This window comes from Gadus chalcogrammus, chromosome 15 (assembly GCF_026213295.1).
Source record: "Gadus chalcogrammus isolate NIFS_2021 chromosome 15, NIFS_Gcha_1.0, whole genome shotgun sequence".
Lineage (NCBI taxonomy): Eukaryota > Metazoa > Chordata > Actinopteri > Gadiformes > Gadidae > Gadus > Gadus chalcogrammus.
The window spans coordinates 2,268,523-2,292,833 of NC_079426.1; the positions used below are offsets into that span (position 1 = coordinate 2,268,523).

At 44.4% G+C, this 24,311-nt stretch overlaps 2 protein-coding genes across 3 annotated transcripts; one reads left to right on the forward strand and one right to left on the reverse strand.

Annotated features, from left to right (window-relative positions):
• mcph1 (microcephalin 1) lies at positions 1–24,212 on the forward strand. 2 transcript variants are annotated; one of them, XM_056610227.1, is made up of 15 exons: positions 1–96; positions 635–696; positions 783–874; positions 972–1,090; positions 1,271–1,355; positions 1,957–2,068; positions 2,165–2,296; positions 3,249–3,332; positions 3,474–4,499; positions 6,440–6,528; positions 8,152–8,189; positions 8,283–8,445; positions 9,152–9,229; positions 22,385–22,622; positions 23,384–24,212. In XM_056610227.1, the coding sequence occupies exons 2-15, from the start codon at positions 660–662 to the stop codon at positions 23,434–23,436; spliced, it is 2,346 nt and encodes a 781-aa protein (XP_056466202.1). In that variant the 5' UTR covers positions 1–96; positions 635–659; the 3' UTR covers positions 23,437–24,212. The 2 variants fall into 2 exon arrangements, with proteins under 2 accessions (XP_056466202.1, XP_056466204.1); XM_056610229.1 differs by lacking the exon at positions 3,474–4,499 and having other exon boundaries at positions 20–96.
• Positions 10,306–19,901, reverse strand: angpt2a (angiopoietin 2a). Its single transcript, XM_056610230.1, has 9 exons — positions 19,369–19,901; positions 16,340–16,495; positions 14,667–14,788; positions 14,097–14,335; positions 13,685–13,812; positions 13,135–13,236; positions 12,611–12,777; positions 12,378–12,508; positions 10,306–11,637 (listed from the first exon to the last, which is right to left on the reverse strand). The coding sequence occupies exons 1-9, from the start codon at positions 19,651–19,653 to the stop codon at positions 11,477–11,479; spliced, it is 1,491 nt and encodes a 496-aa protein (XP_056466205.1). The 5' UTR covers positions 19,654–19,901; the 3' UTR covers positions 10,306–11,476.
• Positions 24,213–24,311: the final 99 nt, after the last annotated feature.

Sequence of the window (24,311 nt, forward strand, 5' to 3'; positions counted from 1 at the left end):
TTGTCACAATGTGGGGGAAGTGACGTTGGATATCTCCCAGAGCTCCTTGCGTTACAAACAACAAGCGCGAATGTTGGTCTTCACTGTTTTTCGAAGGTAAGTGCTATTATGTGGTTGTTTTATTGCTAAAGAGCATAAACTTGAGAACAAGTAGCTCTAAAGATATGGGTAATCTACCGCTATGTGTGTAAACTCTTAATAATTGGGCCACGTTCTCCTTCCTGAACACAAGGCATATTAATTGCATATGGTCTGTTGTATAACTGTCTCACCTTACATTGGTCCTTTCGCCAGGCACGTTTTCAGATGGGCTAGTATGTATCCAATGCTACACTAAATACAAATAAATGTGTTGAATAGACTGAAGTAAAGTAATTCGTTTTAAGTTATTGAAGATGGTGGTGTGGGTGGGTGAATACTCGCCTACGAAAAAACGACTTCGTGTCGTTAATGAAAAACCTATTTTCGGTTAACTTTATCCCCGATGATATACCAAGTTATTTGTGTCAACCTGAGACTAACTCCATACTTGCATTGAAAATGGATATGGTAAATATGAATAACATTTCTGTAGAAATAGAGGTGTTGAAAAGTCGATCTTAGTTTTGCAACGGAAAGTGTTGGGTTTTGACAGGTGATCCCCTTGAGGCAGGGGCATTATGGCCAGAAGCAATGAAGGTTCATCTATTCTCAAAGGTAAAATATTGAACTGAACAAAGTTAGTTTATTTCATTAAAATCCAATCCAAAGTTTACAAAGGTCTGGGTTTATTCTATTCCCAGATGTTGTGGCGTACGTTGATGTGTGGTCATCATCTAAAACAGAGAACATATCGAAGCCCTTCATTGACGAACTCAAGGAAATGGGTGCTGAGGTGAGTGTGTGTTGTTTGTGTATTTAGAGAAAACAAAAAACTGCAATTTCTCTCTGAATTCTAAATAATCAGGTTTTTGATTTATCTCGTTTTTCAGGTATCAAAGACATTTAAAAAACATGTCACCCATGTAGTATTTAAAGACGGTCACCAATCTACTTGGAATAAAGCCAGGAAAATCGGGGCAAAGCTTGTATCTGTTCTTTGGGTGGACAGGTAAACATACCATTATTACTGTTGTTAAATGTGCTTTTGTATACAGTGCTCATATTCATATTCATATTTGATGTATACAGTTGGCTTTTCGTGTAGACTGAAACGTCCTACAATCCTTTGTTACATAACCTGAATTGTATCATTGTATTGTATCAATGATTTTGTGAAACTTGTGTGCAGGTGTAAAGAGGAAGCAAAATTAGTTGATGAAGAACTGTTCCCGGGCCAGAACGATGAAGCCAATCGCTTGATAAAGAAAAGGACGGTTAGAAAACTTAACTGGACCAGGGATTTGGGCGGGCCTTACTCGAGTCCTATGATCAATTCAGCTATAGAGTGGCTAAGACAAGCCCATCTCATGCGTCAGGCCTGGGCCTTGGAACTGTAATGTTATGTAATTTGTTATAAAACTGGCATGGTACAACTGTGTATGTACATACAATTAAATGGTAAAACACTACCGTAGGCTAGCACCCATACCCATGAAAACTCTGTTGATCAAACACGGTTATCAAAGCTACTCCCACCGATTTCTGCTCCCTCCTTGAGCCATGCTTTACACCAGTTAACTAATGTTGACTGATGTTATACAGTCTGGTAACCATAACATTTCTTGAAAGAGATTGCACATTTCTTGATGTGTAAAAATTTATTTAAATTAGACAAACCCTGGCTGGAGTATTATATGGGTTTTCAGATTGTAAAGCTCCATTAACTTATTGCCATATTTGGCCAATTTTTTCCTTCTAAGTAACGCATTTTGTAAAAACCCTGTTTGGTCATAAACTAATAAATGGGCTTTATACAGTTGATGTCCTATCTCGGTGTAATACACTTCATCCTAAACCTTTTGTCTGTGGGTGTAGCACCGTTGCATGCAGCCGAAAGATTCTGCTGAAAAGACTCCTGAGAACAACATACGAATGAAGAAGAAATTGGACAAGATGATCAAAGACCTCGCTCCCCAATACCCTCTCTGTAAGAGTCCAGTACGCCGTATGAACAATCAATTTCTATTTGTTGTCGAGACTTTTTGTAATTTGGCTTGTGGCCATCCATCTTTTCATTGTGAAGTCCCAGACGTCTCCCCGTACATTATCGACCAGGAGAACGGTATCGTCTACAGCCCCTCGCTGAAGCGGTCCGACAGCATGGCTCGACGGTTGAAGGAAATGAGGGAGAAAAGAGACAGCCCTTCACCCCCAGGTAGGCTCAGTGTGGTACCCAGCAGAACGAACCCCAAGTACTGGGTCCCACCCCACCAAAGGTTATTGTCCGCAACCCTACCTGCTACTTAAAGGGGACCTATTATGCTTTTTCGACTTTTATGACCTATAAACGTTGTTATAATGATTGATAGTCATGTTTAACCATACTAAAGTGTCAAATAAAGACGTACATGCATTTCGACGTATTCCCTGCTGACAGTCTGGGGTGGCTGTGCAGAGTGCTAAACACTCGGGACAACGTTTGCGATTCACTTCATATTTCCGGGAAATCACCTACGTAGAGGCACTCCTGCCGCGCCCCCATATGCCTGGTCAAATCTGCCCACGCGTGTGCTACAAGGAAAGTAACCAATCACAACGGAGTTGGGTTGGCAGGAGGGGGGCGAGGGGGCGTTGACAGAGAATGCTGAAAGCGCCCAGATGAGAGGAAGAGTTTCCCGAAAATCCACATCGTTTTTTGTGTATGGTTAAACATGACTATCAATCATTATAACAACGTTTATAGGTCATAAAAGTCGAAAAGCATAATAGGTCCCCTTTAATGACATTGAAGGACGGTAATTCACTGTGGGTCGCATTGGTTTGTTGCAGCTGCTAATAGAGTAAATGGTATTCAAAGGTGACATTATACCACCAGATGTGAGTTTGATTAGCCGTTACAAGCTGTTTTGAAATTCTGCCTCTTCTGACATCACAAGTGGGCGTGTGTCCACCTAGATGTATGACGGATAGATGAGCAACGTTTGATACAGTCCACTGGGTAGGCTGGTTTACTGATTTATCCAGCATCTAGGTGGACACGTCCACTTGTGATGTCAGCAGAGGCAAATTTTCAAAACGGCTTTTAGCTGCTAATCTCACTCACACCTGGTGGCATAATATGTCACCTTTAATAAGTAAATAGCATTTAAGAATGTGTCCTCTCTCAGCATCACAGGAGGTGGAGGCTGCAAGTTCCTCTCCAGCGGTTAAACCTTGTTTTGGTTTCTCTCCGACTATATTGAAGTTACTTGGTAAGATCCATTACTTTGTGACCTGGTTATTACACCGAAAGTACACTTTATATTGAATATGTTATTGTCCTTGTTTTGTGGTATTTAAATGTAGCTAAGCTGTCGCCATAAAGCCCAAAAATATCTCCCATCTCAATGCAGAGGACGACTCTGAAGAGGAGGCCTCGTCTCCAATGTGTTCTCCCCATCTCCCTGCTGAGGACAGAGGAGGCGCTAGCCTACATATGGATACTGGCACTCCCAAGGCCGCTGAAAGGCCCTGGCTCTCACCTTGCAGTGATGTGCCCAAAAGGAAATCCATGAGTCATTTTAGAAAGCTGAAGTCAGGAGACGGACTACCAGAAGGAGGGCCCTTGCGCCGAATGTTGAGGAGGAGCTCAATGAGAATTGATTACTTCAAGACACAAAGCGGCTCTGAGGTTCCTTGCCAGGATACCATAGCAGAGCTTCCTGAAAAACCCAAGTTAATACAATCCCAGTTAAAATTTACGTCTCTAGGGGATTTGAATCCCTCTAGGTGCCTCTCTGTTCCAGCCGTTACTCCAAACACTCAAAAGAACCAAGAACTATCCAAAGGCGCCGTGTTTAAATTAAAGAAAGCGGACCCGCCAACCCCTAACAATAAGAGGAGAGCCTCTTCATCTGCATCGTCGAGGAAGTCCACCCTTCCCATTGAATCTCTAAGCGTTGTGACACCTTTACCTGAGGGGGAGGCAGACGGAGACTTTGAGGACTACTTCTCCTCAGCCAACCAACACCCCATCCAGAAGGTACCGTCTCTGCCCTGGCTGTCCAAGGGGGGCGGGATCCAGCCTCCTTTCCAACGGGCCCCCGTGCCAGGCAAGAGGACCTCGAGGAGAAGTGAAACCTCGGGGCCAAATCATAAGAAGAGGAGGCCAAATGAATCACAGAGCTCAATTGACTCTTCAGACGTACACGATCAACCTACATCGCATCCCCACGTTCCAGTCCCCGTTCCCTCCCTCACTAAAAGTAGACTGAAGTCGGTACCAAAAATGGACATGGATGATTTTGTAACTCAAGTGGTCAGGCATAGAATCCCATCTAATCCCACGAAAGGGCCCCAATTAGGCCCGATCAGAGGCAGTGAATCACATGGACTGCAGGTACAACCTGAGGGCAAAGTCTGTCCACAGGACATGGAAAGTGAGTAACAAGCTGAAATGTGTGGCGCCGAATTATCTTGCATTGAAACACGTTTTGCGTTCTCTTGACAGCACTTTGAGCCGTGCTGGTACTTTCTAATGAGAACCTTAACCAGGAAACCCCCATGATGAACCATTTACATTTAGACACATTATCCAAATCAAATGTGAAATGTTGAATTTTGTGTTTGTGTTTACTGTCTAACCTGGTCTATACCAAGCTTTGCATCATCAATATAAACTTAGCACAAAAGGTAAGGAAATTTGTGTTTTGGTTGATTATTTCTCTGTGGTCACAATGCTTTTTGGCAATAAAAAGTGATAATAAATAGTGGTGCACTAACCGGAAATTACGATAACGACTGCCGCCGCGGCTCCTCCCCGGCAATAAACATCCCGCTTTGAGCGGTGAACTCTTTACTCCTAGCAGCTACAAAAAACTATGAAAACTATAAAAACTACAAAATGACTCTATTAATGTAGGCTATGTGGAAAATGCGCCGACGTTGGCTCAGCCTGGCTCCGCCCTCTTCCACTACATAGCTAAGATGGCTGCCGTTGAGTACGAAAAGTGTACATCGCCACACAATTCGTGATTTGACCGTTTTGAGTACACCATCCGAGTCCTTTCAGTACACTTATTTTCATGGCACATGTTATTCCCAAGTATTAACGATCTCCTTTTGTTGCCTATACTTGGGTTATATATAAAAGAAGAATCGGTTAACTCCATTCACTGAACGGGGCGATCCACTTTATTTCCAGCGCTCCCAACACAGAGTCAAAACAGCCACCCACACGCAGACACTTCCGTTCTCCTCCTTCAGAATAAGTGTCCCTAACAGGAACTGGGTTACGTATGCATTCATCAGTGCTTTTAGACGTGTTTCCAATGGCTTTGTTTGTGCTAAAGAACGGGCTGCCTTCAATGAAATCAAAACCAAAACGGATTGAGCCTTCTTTTTATGTCCATGATTGAGCCCCGTTTATAAACAACCCTTCCGGGTTTTGTCCGTTGGCTTGTGTCGATACGACAAGTGTCGATACGTCATCTGTAAGCGAAGGACCCCGAGTCGATCTGGTAGCCGAGTCGATCTGACACCCACACCGGCTAAGGTGAACACTGGGCACAATCCACATACTCAGCGCTGCTGCTCATCCCACTAATGCATGTTCCTTACAAATGGGGCACCATTTGAAAGGGAACTAAACAGGCTTTCCAACGGTATAAGATTTATCGCCAAAAAGCATTGTTACCACAGAGAAATAACCTACCAAACACAAATTTCCTTACTTTTTGTGCCCCCCCCCCCCCATTCTATACTGCTGTGAGGTGGTTAAATAATAACATTAACATATGAAGGGTACAGGTAAAATGTAGTAATGTGGTTATCGGTTGAAAGCCTTTTTTTCTGGGATTTTTTCCGTTTGAAACTTTTATGTATATTTGGGGTTTTATTTAATATTCATGGCATAACATGACTTTAGTGTTATATTTTATAAAATGTATTTGTTTCCTTCTTTCGGTCTTAATTAAATCACAAATGTGTCCTTTCAATTCTAGAAGGTATTGATGGGGCAACAAGCCAAGCCGATAACATTGCAATCACAGAACATGTTGGACTAGATGGTGGCTAGAATTTATAGGAAAAGGCCCAAATAATATTTTGTTTCGAAGGTTCATCACTACAGAATTATAAAGTGTAAATTTGCTGTTTGTGATTTTCTATGGCAAAAGCCATGGCATCCACTCCTATGCATTATGTCAAATTGATATGTGAGATAAAGGAAGTGATTAGTTGTTGTCTGTATAACTGTCTACTGTCACTGAAGCAAATGTACAGCACTAAACCAACCACTGGTGACCCAGGGCCTACTGCACCTGCTGTTGGGCGTCTTTGTTTACCACACTGTCTCAGCGCTTCTTTTATTGTTCATAAGGTGGAGGAAGTCAACAAACTGTAGCAGCTGGTCGCGCTGGGAACACGAGTGCAGATGAGGCAAGTCGCATGAAAATGGAACAGTCGAAGGTAAAAAACACAATTTTATGTCTTCACAAATGCGTGCTTTCGGTGTGATGTTATTGTTACAATTTGTGTTGCATCAGGAATGTTCACGTGAGGTCGCCAAAGCAACAGAAGTTCTGTGGAAGCATTGCAACTCGTGTCGTGTGTGTCTGTGTGTCTGTGTAGGCATGTGGGTGTCTGAGTCTGACTGCATTTGTATAGAGGGCTGTAGCGTGTGTACTGAAAGAGGTGCATGGTGATCTAAACTCTTTAGTGGCTGACCTCAGCATGACAAGAGGTCCTTTGGGTCGCTGACCTTTCCTGACATCAGCATCCTCTCGGCGAGGGCAGAACAGCGACCGTGAAGGGCAGGTCGTCATACCCTGAAGAATTTCCTCCGTTTGTGCTTTGGGCCTGCCTGGGTTGGTGCTCCGGATCCCAGCCTCACGGTTCAGACCAGCCCCTTTTTGTCTGAGGCGTTTTATGTCGTACATATTCCGAACGGTTTGCCTTTTTCTGAGGCTGTGCCAGGGCATGACCTCCACATCAGATAAGCTAAAATTACCCTTTGAGGGGACGTGAACATTAAAAAAAGGGAAAAGGGCTTCTGAATTGAAACTGTTTTCAGTGGAAACTAGGGCACAAATTCCCTGGCCTTGGGTAAGCAGACAATCTGCTTAGACTATAAGACACAATCTGCTTACAGTGAAATATACCGCCGGCTCGCTTTCCCTCTTAATCCTTTTAACATGTATACATAATTAATGACTATCACTATTTATATAACGCCTGTCAATACGGGCAACAAAGTGCTTCACATAAAACGATAAACGACAATGAAAAAAAAATGAAAAAAAATAAATGGATTAAAATAAACGGTTTTGGAGCGTGTTTAACAATGGGGGGGGGGAGAAAAAAGGGAACAACTAAATCTGTAATTCAGTTTTAAATGAAGATTGTTTAAGCAGGCTGCTGTGGCTTTGTCCAGCATCCTGTTTAAACAATCTTCATTTAAAACTAAATTATTACAGATTTTAGTTTTTAAAAAATGCAAGTGTTTATATTACAAACCCAAGCCTTACTCCTATGGTGTAATAATTGCAATCTCTCGTATACTGAATACATGAGTAGGTTCACTCCAGCCACATGCACCACTGTTTGGTATTAACGCTGCTTCCAGACGGCCTGGACATCTGCCTTCGTTTGGGGACCAGGCTCGGGTCTCCGGTCGGGGACAGGAAACTAACCTTGTGTCCACTGCCCCAACTGCCATTCATGTGCCACTGCTAATCATGTCCTCCGGTACTGGGGGTCAAACAGATGATATAATGCCCCGCGCTCTCGTCGGAACGCCGGGCATACAGTTCTGCTTCACAGGCTTGTGTTTTCCTCTGCCACGGCCTTGGGAGTTTCATTTCCCCTGTTCTTTGCCCAAGATGCGGTCGGGCATGTGGAAGTGCTACCTTCCCTGTTACACTAAAGGCTCTCTGTTGGTGCCCAATTTGGCTAAACAAAAAATACCCCTGGTTTCCCGCATGCCTTAACGTCGCATTAAAGCTCGCTTTTGTGTTGAACTATTATTTACAGATGCAAGGTCCTATATCAATGAGTGCTTTAATGTGTTATTGCACTGTTTCTGTGTTGCAGGCTACTAGGACTCTGGTGACGACGAGCATGTCCACTGAGTAAGTATTATGTGATATTTCCTTACGATACTTTATTCAGATGCACGCATTTAATCCACGGTATCTTCCTTCTGCGTTATTTTTTTCCCACAGCACGCAGAAGACTGTGACCGAGGTGGTGAAACTGCTGGGTGGGTTCTCCGTTGTGGACCTCGTGTGCGAGACCACCACCCACGTGGTGTCCGGGGGACAGCGCCGCACGCTGAACGTCCTCCTGGGCATCGCTCGCGGCTGCTGGGTCCTCTCCTTCGAATGGGTACGCGGGTCGATATTCAGCACGAGTCTGTTTCAAAGGTTGTATCAGCGATGTTGCGTGACGTCACCTCTGTTGGTACTTGATGCCGATCCCAAACAAACAGAGGCAGCGCGCCCCTCCCTTCCGCGTTTCGTGCATCCAGTATAACCGTCATGAACGCAGCGCGAAACCCCACAACACACACCCCTTGTCGGTGATTGATTGGAAGACTATTTATTTTGGTCTTGAGTGGTTGGCAGTACCATTTGTTGTTGTGTGCGCGATCTCGGAGCATAGGCTGCCTACAGAGACGTGTTTTTTGGACGGCCTGTTTATGGTGCAGGCTGCTAGCGGATCGTGACCAGATTAATGCGGTCATTTATGTTTCGTCCCAGAATCGCTGATCCAACCTTTAATGTTTCCTTCTTGTTCTGTATCCATTTCTCGTTGATCACTTGTCAAGAGCAGGCCTTTGCTCGGCCTCTTGCTCAGCCTGCTTGTAGACTTCAGACTCAAGTCTAGTCGGGCGCTGGGACCCTTAACCACTACTAAACAATCCTTCCTCGTTACTTTAATGTTGTCATTAAGGAACAGGTCGGGTTTTAGAAGACAGTGGATAATTAGGTTCGAACCCTGAACCCCTTGACCGGAACTCCTATTGATATTTACACTGTGACCTTGAGTGTGGAGATGTTGTATTGACTTTTGAATGTGTGTACTGGCTTAGATGCTGCGGAGCTTGGAGCAGAGACGGTGGCTTCCAGAAGAACCCTATGAACTGTCTGAGAGTTTTCCTGCTGCACCGGTAAGTTCCGCCGCCCGACGGAATCCATTATCCGCCCTGCGTCCGCAAACACAATTAGGACAACAGTGGAATTTAAGTCATATATATTTAATAATGCTAAATATTTCATTACGCTTAATCAGTGCATCTGATTACGCTATGCATCGGTCGTTTGTGCGTCATTGTTCCGCTTGAAAAGTAAAAGGAATGTTTCTGATCGATTCTACGATGAAATCACGAAATGCAACGGTTAAGGAATACAATAAGATATTGTTAAATAAAAACGCAAAAAATAAAAATCTTCATAGACCTTAGTATTTACTATGGTCTACTACTACTATGGTTTACTATTTTTAAGGGTTGGTATTAGGGCCAAACGATTTGGGGAAATAATTAAATTGCGATTATTTTGACCAATATTGCGACTGCGATTTAATATGCGATTTTTACGAAGTTCCTTTTGTTCTGTATTACTCACTAAAAAGGCAATAAATCATTCTTTAGTGTGACCAACACAACATTGGAAGCAGTCAACATATAAACGGCTCTTTCCTTTAGGCCAGGCCGATGTGTTTAGATTAATTTATATAACATCTTTATTTAACTATTGAATTGTAAAAGAAAAATAGATATAAATCGTACTGAACTCCAGTCAGTAACGGTAACAAATCACAAAAAATAGTAATTGAAAAACCTTTTGGTAACTTTTAAATTGTTTCTAATCGCAGCCTTTGCGACTTGCATATCGCATACTATTACATCGCGATTTCAATTTGATTAATCGTTGAGGCCTAGTTAGTATTCAGGGTTGCTGTCCAGCCCAGGCTTAATGGTCAGACCAAGCGAAGGCCCTTCTCCCACTCGGGGCCCTCACAGCCCGGCCAGGAGGAAGTGTGGTGCAACACCGCTCATTTTTATTGCCCGTCATTCGTTCTGCTTGTTTTTCCCAAAGCATCCTGTGTGAAAGGTGGATGTTGCTCTTCCTGAGCTCGTCATTCCCGAGCTACGGTGGAGTCTCCTGTGTCTCTTTAGGGGAGACACGGGGTCATCACGTTTCCTCCCTGGATGCGTTCCCCTATCAGGGACGACAGGGCTACCTGTGGGCTGACCGGGTCCGTCGCCGGGAGAGCGATTACGGCCAAGACTGCGGTTGTTGTATACAACGCTTTGGCAGGCGTTATTTGTTTCATGGTGTTGGGCCTTGGCTCGCTCTCTTTTTTGCTACTGTTTGACTTGACTCCCGATTCAACATCAGCTTAACACAGTGGTTCCTAGTTTATTGCAAAGTTTGTCTGCCACAATCTTATCGCAGTCATTCGGTCAATTGCAGCAATAATACCTAATTCCACACCGATTCCCTTGAGTTTTTTTTTTTCATCCAGTTTTCACAAACCCCCCTCAGAAACATTCTCTGGTTTTCCCGAAGCACATCGCCACACAATTCGACTGGATTAGATTTCTACTAGGTAAAGATAATTGTCGCCATCGGGTGCAGAAGTATATGATGATGTACCAGGCTAGGTTAATAGGCCCAAAAGGTTTTATTTCAGCAGGCTGTTGTTTATTTTTAAAGCATGAAAGTGCACAATGCAAGAGGCAGCAGTGCTTTCCCCTTCAGTATAAACACCCTGTTGAGGCTTTTGAACGAGGGCCATCCAGCCTCCTTAGGCTTCGACGCTCAGTGTCAGTGCATACATATTTTTCGCCTCCCATGAAATTGACAAAAGAATCCAAACCAGTGTCATTACTAAAATGTGGCAAAACTATGTAAAGTTTTCTTCCTTTAAAAAAACATTCATGAAACACAATTCACCGTCATGGTAAAGTTCATGATAAAGTTAAATATTAGCCTTTTACATCTTGACATAAATTAAATAAAATATACACAAAATCTCTTTGAAAAAGTAAATTTGTTATCAAAGTAAAAAACACATTTGTGTACTATTTTACCGATATACCCTCATCTACAGTGACTTTTAACAATCTCAACCTCAGCCATGGTTATAGCCCAAGTACAATACATATTGTACCATAGACATAACGAGGATATGGTCAAAGCGTTAAACAATTTACAAAAAGGACATTTACAAATCTTTGACTCTTAAAACCTCTGGTGGGATTAAATTGTCTATCCTATTTCACCACATCAGGGAACCGTTTTCTTTATGTGGAGATCAGAGAAATATTATCCCCAAAACCTTGGGTTACTGTTACGATTTTTAAGAATAGTTTGTGGTTGGCCGTCCTTGGTTTAAAAGACATGGGGACTCAAAAGTCGGTTGGTCGGATCATCATGGTGGTGCTCTTCAGTGAGTAGCCCGAGCCCTTCCAGTAGTACCATTTGATCCCGTTGAAGCGGTTTGAGTTCTGGCCTTGTTGATAGTACATCCCATTCAAGTTGGACGGCCCGCATGCGTCGAACCACCACCCTAGAAGAAAGGGAAAGGAAGAATTGAAACTGAAAATGTACAGTATTTTAAAATACTTATTTTCCAAGAGCGACATGTGTATTATATACTACACAGTATAGTATGCTGTGTGTGTGTGTGTGTGTATATATATATATACACACACACACACACACACACACACACACACACACACACACACACACACACACACACACACACACACACACACACACACACACACACACACACACACACACACACACACACACACACACACACACAAATATAAAGTTCATGTTTGTGGGTGTGTATACTGTATGCATTCTCACCGGCTCAATGCCACTTGTGTGCATAATTAGACGCAGGGAACGGTCCCTGGCTATCTGTTAGAGTTTGAGGCATTCCTGTGTTAAAAGAACCACTCAGGAGAAATGGGAGCGCAGTAAAGAACAAGACAGAAGTCTGGCAGCTCCGGTCCGCTGAGGTGTGTGAACACAGCCCTCCGGAGCCCGGTTCCCAGGCTATTACTGTCAACTATCATGGATCCTTAAGTCCCCACTGCAAGCATCACTGATGGCATTTTGAGCCAATTGTGCTCTAGTCACTTCAACTTTTTTGGGGGGGTTTTGTCTGTGGATGTGTCTAGCACGGAAATGTTTAGAATTGTAAATATATATATATTCATCCTTGTGTTTCTCAACACACTTTGTATTTTTTAATGAGCACAGTTTTGTTGATGCGCAGGGCTGTTCTTTTACCTCCCGTCGTGAGCTGCGAGCATTTGCAAACGCATTTGTCGTTGTCCGTATCCTTTGTGCTGAAGTCACTTCCTGGCGTTCCGAGACTGCTTATTTTTCCCGCCGTTCCACTGTACCCTTTGATGTTTATCCTTAAGGATGAAAAGTGAACATGGAATCCGGATGAGCATGGCATCCATGCAGGCTTTTTGCAAAAGTTCTGCTCAGTCTAAACTTGTGTGCGTGATGCATACCTGTAATTCTTGGCTTCCCCTTCGAGGTTAAACTGCTCATATTGCGAGTATCCAGAGTTCCCTTCCCAATCACTGAGCTGGATTCTTAATACGTATGACCGCTGATGTGTCAACTTGGAGATAAACTCATTTCCTAACCAGTACTCAGCCACAGGGTCACCGAATCCCTAGAAAGACACAAGATGCAGTTGATTCAATACACATATTAAGATTCAATATGCATATTACAACGTGGAATGGCCGAACTCACTCAGCTAATTTGTAAATCATGTGCAAAAATACACCAGTTAATCGCATGTTAATTTAGTCTTTCGTGTTTTGTCTGTTCGATTTGATCCCTGTCAGCGTTTGTACGCCGCACGTCGTTGATGTTTATTTTGGCGCTAGGCTTTCATTGTATCTACAGTGTCTAAAGAGTGTTTGATTACATCGAGGCTCGGCCTCTTGCCTTGGGCAGAACCGTAACCACGACTACCTTTTTGTCTTCCCGCGGCAGAGGTATTTTATCCCTGATTACTTTTTACCATTTTGTACTCTTTCCACGTCCGATGGAAGTCAACGCGTCCGTCAAACCTCTTCTGTACGGTGGTCCAGCCCCCGCCCTCGGTCTCCATGTCACAGAAAGCCTTCAGGGGCAACACAAAAGCAGGAGGAGGAGGGGATGAGGCGGTTGGTGGGTGGGGTGCGAGGTCTCGCAAGACAGCCGACGGCCATTATCAGGATAATGCTGTTACTACTTCATGTTGTCTCAAACAAATGTGCAGTTCCGTCGTAAGAGGACACCGCATCGATTCCACAGCTAGACACCCAGAACACTTTGAAAGGAGCACTTATCAAGGAGATAATTCTTTGAACTCAATCAGGCCAGCCCTCCCGGGATATGCATACTTGAGATTGATTTAAATGTTCTCCTAACCTTTAAGTGCAAGCCTTGCCGTAATCACCGGACTGATGTTCAGCAACTCTTAATTGTGCTTTTACTTGTCTGAACTGTTGTCCATCGAGCATGTCTCTCGGGGGGGAAACTATTTCACATTATCCTACGACGCATCACAAGCCAATAAGCACACTTACCTTCACCTCCTGCGTTGTGTTGGGGAGTGTGAGTGCATGAACGCCGCTCTCTCTGTTGCCGGACTTGAACACGGCGGCGCAGTCCCTGAATGTGGACGGTGTGTCCTGCATCATTCTGGCTTTGCTCTCTGCAACAATAACAAACACATCACGCACTCAACGACAGAAAATAAAACAAGCGCTGCATAATGCCTTTCCCTTCCTTAATAACAACGACGGGGTCCCGCGTTGAACAAGTCAGCCAGTTGCAGTCACAAAACAACCCTAGAAAACATTTCCCGCCGTTGCATGTGTGAAAGCAGGAAGTCGGTGCAAGCGTGCGCGTTCAGCGCTCCTGTCGGCTCAGGCGTGAAAACAAGGTCGGCGAAAACATGTTTTCGTGCAGGCCCGCGCTGGAGAGCGGCGTGCTCACCTCCGACGGCGCCCGTAGAGAAGCTCTGCGCCAGGCTGTTGACGGTGTCCAGCAGCTCCTGTTGCTGGCGCTGCAGGGCGGTGTTGTTGGAGGAGACGTGGAGCAGCTGGTGCTGCAGCTCGCCGATGATGGCCGTCTGGCCCGCGATGACCGTCTGGAGCTGCTCCTTCTCCCGCTGAACCGTCTTCAGCTCCAGCTGCCTCTGCTGCTCCATGTCACCCACCCGCTTCTCCAGGAAGCTGTGGAGGAAGGGAACGGTCGTTTGGGGGCTCAGAAGGGGCAGGGGGACTGAATGAGAGTCTATGGGGTTTCACCCTCAAATTCCACTTTTCTCTGGGTGGCATTTTTTGTCAAGTGATTGGAAAGGGGGGGGGGGGGGGGGGTACTGGGAGCACCCCGAATGTTGGAAGTGTACCTGCAGGGCCTTCTTGGGCAAGACGCCCTAAACCCCTACCCACTGCTCAATTCCATGGATCTGAGTTCATAGTCGGGTGCTTTTCGATAAAAGCAAAATGATGGGATTCCATTGTATATTTTCTGAGAAACCTTACAATTTGATGTTGACCTCACCTGTTTTTGTCATTCAGCTTGCTGATCTCATTGGTTTGGACGATGAGTTCTTTCTCCAACTTGTTGGTTGAAATTGAGTTCTCAAGCAACTTTCGTTCGAGCCGAGTGCTATGATTTATTACCTAAAGACGAAAAACAATTGCCAATGTCAAAATGAATTCTCACACACATAAATTTGAGTTATTTACATATCTGTCGTAGGATTGTTTTGGTCATAAAATGTGTGGTATAGAGAGTAGTGCATTTTCCCACAAGAATACAGCTTGCTCTTAAGTTAAAACCACAACTTGATGGGAATATAGTGTGATTAATTGGACCACTTATCTTTATAGAAAGAATAATACTCCAAAACGAGGTCATAGTATTCATCTGACAATTGCATATTTCTGTATAAATAACATGTAACCAAGAATACCCGTAGTCTCTTAAAACCCATTTGCGATTTGTGCAGTTATGTGGCCGGCCTCTTTTTTATCTATTCATGTTATGTTTTTGTAGTGCACTATTTGGATATCAGCCCATTTTTACAAGTGCTTTGAATTCGCCAGAGACGGTTCTCGTTGCGTTCCGACTCGAGTCATCCCCTCCATGCCCTTCCAACCCTCTTGAACCTTGTCTCTGTGTCTGCTGTCATCAGACATACTTTGAGTTGTTATTGCCTCGGAAGAATGTCTTGGATTTAGTTGCAGGGATCGATGTGAACTGTATTTCCCACTGATGCACTTAGGGCCAGTGTGCCCATGCTCTACTGAGCCTGCGTTGAATGACTGTTTTGTGTTCATAATATTGAGTTGAATTTTGTGAAATTCCATGCTTTACATGTCAACATTAAGCTGCAAGAACCCGCTGATTCAAAGCTTAACCATCAGTCCCTCAAATATGACATGTGGGGTTCGTATAACAGCCCCTGTCCTACACCATTGCTTTCCTGCCTCTGTTACACTCTATCATTGAGTATTTGCTCTGTCACAGGGGAAAGAATACCGCTTCAGTATGAACTGACACACTCATTTTCATGAAGGTTGGGGGGAGTTTACATTTGGGGGTGTATTGTGAAGTCTACGTTGTTTTTTCTTTCGACAGCTGAATGTATTGAAGTGAGCGGGGTCAAAGATGCTTCTGCTATCCCATTGTGGAGGAACTGAACTCAGCAGAAAGCAGGTTGTTTACGTGAATTAGGTCTGCCTGGGTGTGCGATCGAAGCTGTTGATGTCTTTGAACAGACGGATGTGTGATTGTGACAAACTGATTGACCCGTTCTGTGGGAATACAATTGTGGTAATAACAGGAAATGCTGTTTGGTTGGCTCACATAAGGTCATTGGCAATTGGCCAAAACCATATACCACACAGTAGGATAATGTAGCCTATCCATGTATTCTCTTAATTCATCTCTTACCCAGGCACTATTGCTGGTCTTAACAAGTCTAAGTGCACGACCCAGGTACGGCAATGAATGCACTTGGACTTGGTGTCCAAGGACTTCCATTGCCATTCCTAGATTGTGCTTGTACTCGCCCATGTTCCAAGTGAGTCTTTATACTTCTGTTGATTTGCTTTGTTGAAAGTATAGCTCTGCACACACAGACGGCTAAACCGTGTGATAGGCCTTAATCTCTCCACGCCTGTGTTTTGCATGTTGCTCTTGGTTATATCGTGTGATGCCAGCCCCACCTGTGCCTCCACGTTGGTCAGCTTCCGTGTTTGTTCAGCGGTCTGACTGAGCAGGTTGGTTCCGATCTCAATCATGGTGGCCGTGTGGTTCTGGACAGCAGTCTGCTGCATGTGGAACATCTCCTGCTTCATGCTGTCTTGAATGTAGTTCTCTAGCTGCAGAAAATGGACAGAAATGGACGTGTGGGTAGAGGCGGGAACAAACCTTTCCATTGGAGTGCGACATTCTCTGTGCATAAATTAATGCCTTACATTGTTAAGGTTTTTAGTCCACCCTTGTTTCCACAGTTTTGTCGTGGTGCTGGTTTTCCCACTGAGAGTTTATTCTGGGAGAACGTCCCGGCTGAAGGGCAGCATAACTCATTCACTCTCTCCATTCTTAGATTTACCCCGCTGCCTTAATAGCCATCGATTTGGCAATCTTCCATGAATTCTGTCATTACGAGGGTTTACCTTGAGGTACCTTCACTGGGCTGCATTCACACTATTGTGCCAGTGATTTCACAGTGGGCCTTGTTTTCCTAATCCTTCTATTCAAGGTTAGGAAATGGAAGGGGTTCGGTTTCGCATAATATTGTTTTCTGACCTAATCTACCATCTTTTTCTGGCTCTTTGTTGCCCAAGGTCGGATGACTAATAACTACTTAATACAAAAATACAGTTGATCATCTCAAGAATCCAGTTAGTAAATTAATGTTTCCAATGTTTGTTTAATTCTGTCATTGAAGCAACAAGTTGCTTCACATGTGTACGAAAATGACAGACCGTAAACACTCCATTGTATCGAGGTGACATACCAATAGATCCACGGCAGCAATAACGCCAGCAAAAGTCTCTTGTGCGAACCATTACTTAGCAGTATTTCATGTTTTAGTACAACACCAATCATAAAGTTATTTCCTGCGCCGTGGTGTTCCTGAGTGCCAATCGGGTCCCCTGGCCAGTAAACAGGATGGAGGTGATGAGTGAGGAGTTACATCCTTTATAAACGTGCGACAGGGAAACCCACGTCACCTGGACATCTCAAGCATCCGAGGCATGTTTGCACGATCGCCAACGGCTGTTTACGCGTCTGTCACCGTGAAGACTTAAAATAGTCTGCGGTGGACTTCCGAAAAGCAAGGGAGCGTCACCGACAGCGCAATTAGCACTGATTTTTGTTTGTCCTCCACCTCCGGTGTCCCACGTTGTTTGTGTGTGTGTGTGTGTGTGTGTGTGTGTGTGTGTGTTGTTGGATGGCCGTGGAAGTGGAGTGTCACTGGAGGGGTTGGCAGGACATCCCACTGTCGGGACAGGGATCTAATCAGCTGTTTACTCCGTTAGCCATGCTTGTTTGTGTTCCTCGTTCACGCGACAACTATGTTGACGGCAACGTCAAACTTCAAGGCACAGCAAAGCATTCAGGGTTGTATCAGGCAAATGCTTTGTTTCGAGGTCAATCAGATGGGGTCAAATGGTGATTGCAGTCGATCAGAACTGCATATTTTATCTTTTTTGAGATGATTATAGGCGTAGGGCAGAACGATGAGCGGGGTTTCTGGTTAGATGCAGTTATTGGTGTATTATGTGTACTTGAGAAAGACCTACTAACAGGTTTTCACCTACCAACTGGTGGTTGTCTTGCATGCTTGTTGCCGTGGCCTCGAGTGTGTATGTGCACCCAGAGTTAACGTGAAGCCTCAACTCTTGAGTGCTTTGAATGGCCAGAAGGGCACTACTACATTTACCATCAACGTATGACACCTTCACTAAGGGATAGGCATCCTGCTAGTTTACAATTTCTTTTTTGAGTTTACAACTACTTGAAATCACTCGTAGACCCGCCAGTAGCGAACCAAATGACCAGCTACATTATTATGGGATGGATGGCACAAACCTTGGGGCACCTCCATCCTTCTGGGTAAATTTTATGAACTCTTATTAATGATATTAATTAACCAATGGGTGTTACCGGTAATTGTGTTAGAGTATTCATGAGATGATTTGGCTAATAAGTCACTGAGTCCTGGCTAATGACAACGCTGCGGGGGGCAGAATGTGAGCTCCTATACATATGAACGAGAAGGAGATGGACCCTGACCCGGTCCAGTGCTTTGGAGTTTGTTATAAGTTACCAAGGTGGGTGCTGAAAGAGGGGTCATATATAGTGCCTGTCGTCTCGGGTAACAGGTTTTATTTTTATTAATTTAAATTAACGATTACATTCTAGACGCAGGGTAGCGGTCTTTTGTTCTTTTGAACGTACACACACGTGCACGCTTAAACTCGCGCACACGTGCACGCGCGCGATCAAGTTATGGCCGAGCTGCGATGAAAAGGAGGCGCCTGTCCCATTGATGGCACCTGTGTTGAGAGTTTGTCGGTCCTTGTGCGCTTCTTGTTGCACTGCGGGTCTTTTCAGACACCCGGGTTTCTTTTGAAGTGCATAATACAAAACATGCAAAACATCCTCTTTGGAGGTGTTAGAAATGTGTTTCATCTATGATAGAATGTATTCACTGATGGCAACCAGGGGAGGCAAAACATCATAGTGGTATTATTGGCTGAATGAGTCATTTGAGCCTGGTCGAGTTGCCTGTACTAATTGATTTGTAAAGGAATAACATCACACAGTGAATGTGTCTTTACTTAATAACGAGCGTCATACTTTGTAATTAGTTTCAAGTTTATAGAAGTGCATGAGCCGCATTCAATTCGTTTGGTTGGTGATAAAAGTTGGCTCATTACCGCAGGTTTATTTTTAATTGGGTGAACAAGTTGTCCAATTATAAAATATCTAATTAACACCCATTATATCCAGGGATGGCCAACAATGTATTTAGGGATGTTGATTAAAGTGGGAACATTTTCTGAGGACTCTTCTTAGACCCAAGAACCAAAAAACAAATCTGGGTACTCTGTTGAACCCTCATGAACATACATGAAAGGAGCACCAGGAGTAGAAGCCCCTTAATGAAGTCACACCACGCCGATGTCGCCATGACATCACGCACTTGCAGGGAGATAGGATGAGGTGGAGACGTCCCTACCTTGAGGAGCCACTGTGTGTTGTTCTCCATGATGTTCTCCAGCTGCTCCAGCCTTTCGAAGGACTCGTCGTAGTCTGCCGGGTCGTCCTTCTGGGCCAGGTTCTTGTAGCTACTGGAGGACTGTTGGCAGCTGTCCTCCTGGGGCAGCAGGAAGGTGTAGCTGCAGGCTCCGTTCTGGATCTGGTACTGCCTCTTACCCGCCTCGGCTGCCAGAGTCCACTCAAACACGGCCCCGAGAAGCAGGTAGCAAGTCCAAGCCATGAAGGCGGATCTGGGCATGTTCATCTGAAATAGTACTTACTTTGAAATCAATAACACAGAAAAGAAAGTTGTTCCCGGCGGCTGTGATTTGCCGATGAGATCTTGGGATTTCTGTCTCAAAGTGTAGAAAAATCTTCTGGTGCCGCTTGGTTATTTATCCACCGAGGGGCTGTGGGGGTGGAGTCAGTGTGAGAGTCAAGGTGGTGTGTCATTCCATCAGGTTAGTGGTCCCACACTGCATCTGCTCCTCTCTCCTCCAATCCCTCAGCCTCTTGTTTGGGCTGGATTTGGCCCCTCTCATTAGCTGGCTGTTTGAGCACTGCTCTAGCCACACCCCCGTCCTCCCCTCTGGCCAGTCACAGCGAGCCGTTCAGCCCTGTCCCGTCCCGTCCCGGTCCCCCTCCCATCATCACTCCCAGTCCCCACCCCCAGTCCCCCACTACGCACCACGGGGAGCGGACACTCATTCAACAGGTCCCGCTATCTGTCCCATTCTAACAGGCTAACGAGGGGTTAGTGTCTGACGTGTTACGGAGACCGCGGGACAATAACGCCCCAATGCAAACATGCGGGTCTCTTTCTTCAACTACAAGGTCACTCAGGATGCAGCTGCCCACTTCAAGAAAGCAGTCTGCAGCGGCATTGACCGTGTCACGGAGCAATTCGTCTCTCTCCCACCCCTTAACAAAAGCACAGATGTGCTTTTTCGAGGGAGGGCTTCAAAGGGAAGAGCTTTCTCCTGGATGTCATTCAGACTAAACTGCTTAGGCTGGCGGAAGGTTGTTTCTCTTTACTGGCAAATGAAATGTAGATCTCACTAGATAGGGGGAGATCGAATGGCCAAGAGGAGGGGAAACATGTTTCAAAACAATATTTGGCCATTGTCAAATGCAAAATCTATATATATATATATATATATATATATATATATATATATATATATATATATATATATATATATATATATATATATATATATCTCATTAAGCTACAGTATATTAATGTAAACCATTAAAATAACTAATAAACGAAGTGAGGAGAGAAGTTGCATGACCTTTTCAGCATCTGGTTTTGCAAAATGACACAAGCCTGGAGCATGTGGTGCCTGCCAGCCCCGATTTAGATCATTCAACAATGAAGATACAACCCAAAAGGTGCAGAAATCATCCGAGTACATACAGTTCCTCAAATAAGCAAACGCATTGTAGTGCTACAATAAAGAAACAAGAGATATCTTTCATGAGCTGCAGTCCGACCAGATGAGTTTTCTGCCTGCGGCACAAGATAGGTCGGGTTTAGCTGCCCTGATGTCAGTGGGAAGCTTGTTCCACCATCATGGAGCCAGGGAAGCAAACAATCCAGATTTTGTTGAGCTGCAGCTGGGATGCCCACGTAGGGAGAGAGTAACAAAGAGACAGAGCATAGTGGAAGGGCTGAAGTGGACGGTTCGACAATGTCCTGGATGTAGAATTGGTCAGAGCCGTTTGCAGCATGGTAGGCGAGTACCAGGGACTTGAATCAGATTGAAGCCGCCGCCGGGTGCCAGTGGAGGGTGCTGAAGAGAGTAGGGGGACTAGAGGAAGACCAGCCCTGGCTGATGCATTCAGGGCAACCTGCAGAGGGCTAATGGTACATGCAGGTACACAAGCCAAAAGGGAGTAAGTACCATAGTACGGTCACATCTTCTGGGTAAGGAACGGAAGTTCCTCCTGATGTTTTACAGCATCAATGTTCAGGAGTGGATTGTCTGTTTTATTAGATCCATTCCCGGGAAAGAATGTGTCTTAACTGTGGTATAATCATCAAAAAAGGTTCCTGCATTAATTCTTAAAACACAAATGACACAAAATTTTCATCTATTGTTTTTTTTTACTAAAAAGCTGCATCCCGGAAGATGCTGCAGGTGTACAGGAAGTGGGTACGCATCAGAGGATGTTTTGTCCGTTCGTCCAGGGGATGTGCCGGTGACATCTTTTCCGATTCACTCACGAGCCTCAGTCAGAACCTCTCTAACACTTCTGAAAAATTAGACTTCACAGTTACAACACACATTTATCAGCTCGCATTATTCCAAATAATTTGTTTTAATATACAAATAATAACAATTGAATACCAATGACACACGTGTTGTTACATGAGTGGGAGGGGATCTTTATTTAACATCTACAGTCTAGACTGACGTGTTATTGGAAGCAGAATTGTAGGAAGTGGCCTCACTGGATGCAGAGGAAATGCAACAAACATATTTAAAGGCGCATTACTCAAGAGGAAGGCGTTTCCCCTATTCCAACACACATCAGGTGTAAAGGCTGAGTCACTCTGAAAACATTTGCAGCCACAGATTCCTGATTGTTCTATGTTTAGGGAAAGCATAGGAAGGAAATTACACAATGCCATTTTTTCTTCAATTGAACTGACTTTCATACTCTCATCCGGATTTCATCACATATATATATAATATATATGATCACATATATAAATTGTTATATTTTACTGTGCGTGCGTGTGTCTGTCGTCATTCGGTCAGTACGCCATTCCTGCCATTGAAGTTCTCTCCTAAACATGGAGCGACCCTTCAAAAACGTTTCACATCTCCTATTCGAGGAATCCAAACCCATCCATCCTGTTCGTCTCGAGACCGAAAAACACTTCTGTAACCGAAACACTTTCACATCGTCACGCGCCAATCTAAAGAGCCCTTCTTCGTGTCACTACCGCACGTTTCCCAGAATGTGACTTCCCTTTCTGGCCGTAGATCTGCCGCCTGCAGCAGCACCTCTCAGCCGGGGAACACCAACAGGACCTGTTTCACCTCCAGCCGGCCATCTTTGTGTCCCAGCAGTCCCAGCCGCCCCCCGACAGCCTGGTGGAGCTCATCCAGCTGTGCGGGGGGACCGTGTGCAAAACGGTCCGACAGGCAGGCCTCTGCGTCGGGCCGTACAGCGGCCGCCGACCAGAAGGCTGCAGGAACCTCTCGGAGCAATGGGTGCTGGGTAAGAGCTCTTTACGGCTTCGCCTGTTTGTGCTGTTGTGCACCTTGTTATCCCGAGGGACTGGCCCTGACTTACAGCCACACGGCATGGAGGAGCAGCCTAGGGGTTACGGTGTGCTCCAGATGCCTCGGACACCAGCCTTCCGAGTTGCAAGTGGGGAAATCTCCCAGCTTTCTTGCGGCATTTCACGGAGGCACCCCCCCTTTTGGTCGGGCCCCCTCGGAATTCTGAGAGAGTAGACCGAGTTCAGTGATGACGCTCTCAGCAAAAATGGCGGCGCCCGCAAAGAGATTTATTTTCTTTGTATTTGCACTACGGTGGTCATTTCAATGCTGCTACACACTTGATTACATTGCTAGTTTATTCAGGTCACCAATTTATGCATTGCACGGTCTTGCTGTGCGTGCAACACAACGTAAAGTTGTGTTTGTTTTCGAGCTGGTCTGCTAAAGAGGCTTATGTAGCTAACGATAAACAATGACTAGCCAATGACATGAAAAAAATCACACAGACGATCGGGAACGCTATAAGTGCTACGAGACAGGAAATGACGTCACAAGTGCAACTCGGAAGGCTGGCGTCCGAGACATCTGGAACGCACCATGAGGCTCACAGTGATGACATTGGGGATCCAACCCATTGTTTCCCCCTATCCACAACACTATCCTCATTATATCTTTATTCGATACTTAATAATACAATTTGTGAAATAATTTTGTCTTCATGTATAACTGTTGTGTTCTCTGTTATGGTTTCTTCAGATTGTATTACGCAACTCAAGCCGCTGTCCTATGAAAACTACAACCTGGAATGAAAAACTACAACGCGGTTTTAATCAGTCATGTCTGTATTGTAAATGTATAGTCCATGTAATGTATAGTCCCGCACCTATGGACTGTAATTCAGTCCATAGGTACACGCACGCACGCGCGCGTGCGCACGACTTGATGAGTTTGACTATCACAACTGGAGATATGTGAATGGATTTGTGTGTTTTTTAACTCTTAGCAACTGGCATTCTAGTAGAATATTGTAATGTATAGTATGTGTCATGTAAAGTGCCTGAGACATAACACTGTAATTCAGTCCATAGGTACACACACACACACACACACGCACATGCGATTTATTGAGTTTGACTGTATCACAACTGGAGATATGTGAATGGATATGTGTGTTTTTTAACTCCTAGTAGAATGGGAATAATCAAATGGGAATGTGTTGTAACACTGTGTACAAAGCTATTTCAATTCTTAAAATATATAACCAGTTTTTTGTATCTGTGTGTTTTTCTGTCATTGCAGTTATGGTACTTGTGTTTTAAATATAACATGCATTCACCAATCCTTGTCTTAATGTGTTGTACCGTTCTTGCCATTCTGCATGCCAGACAGTACGATGGGGGTTATTAAAGTTTTTGTACCTTTTGTAGACACGCATCATTCATTGTATGCGTTAAGCCTAGGCCTTCGGGTCGCAGTATGCAATTGTTTGAGAGTTCAAATAACATCAACGGAAAAAAAATAAAATATATGTATTAATATTACATTTCAGATCTCATGTTCTATTGCTGTGCTGTGTAGAAATATAGCCCCCCAAAATTGAATTAGTTCATCATTGATACATTAATCACGTCATTTTGGATGCTTTCTTTTCATGCTCACAATATAAACATAAATTCGAAGTCAT

Bases quoted from the DNA above. Each gene is read 5' to 3' on its own strand.
- mcph1 (XM_056610227.1), top strand. From the start codon at position 660: ATGGCCAGAAGCAATGAAGGTTCATCTATTCTCAAAG. The intron at 2,069-2,164 runs GTAAGAGTCCAG...TTCATTGTGAAG, and splicing joins CGCTCCCCAATACCCTCTCT to TCCCAGACGTCTCCCCGTAC. The intron at 2,297-3,248 runs GTAGGCTCAGTG...GTCCTCTCTCAG, and splicing joins AGACAGCCCTTCACCCCCAG to CATCACAGGAGGTGGAGGCT.
- angpt2a (XM_056610230.1), bottom strand. From the start codon at position 19,653: ATGAACATGCCCAGATCCGCCTTCATGGCTTGGACTTGCTACCTGCTT. The intron at 13,813-14,096 runs GTGAGCACGCCG...TTATTGTTGCAG, and splicing joins CTCTACGGGCGCCGTCGGAG to AGAGCAAAGCCAGAATGATG. The intron at 12,778-13,134 runs GTAAAAAGTAAT...GTGTCTTTCTAG, and splicing joins CGTGGAAAGAGTACAAAATG to GGATTCGGTGACCCTGTGGC.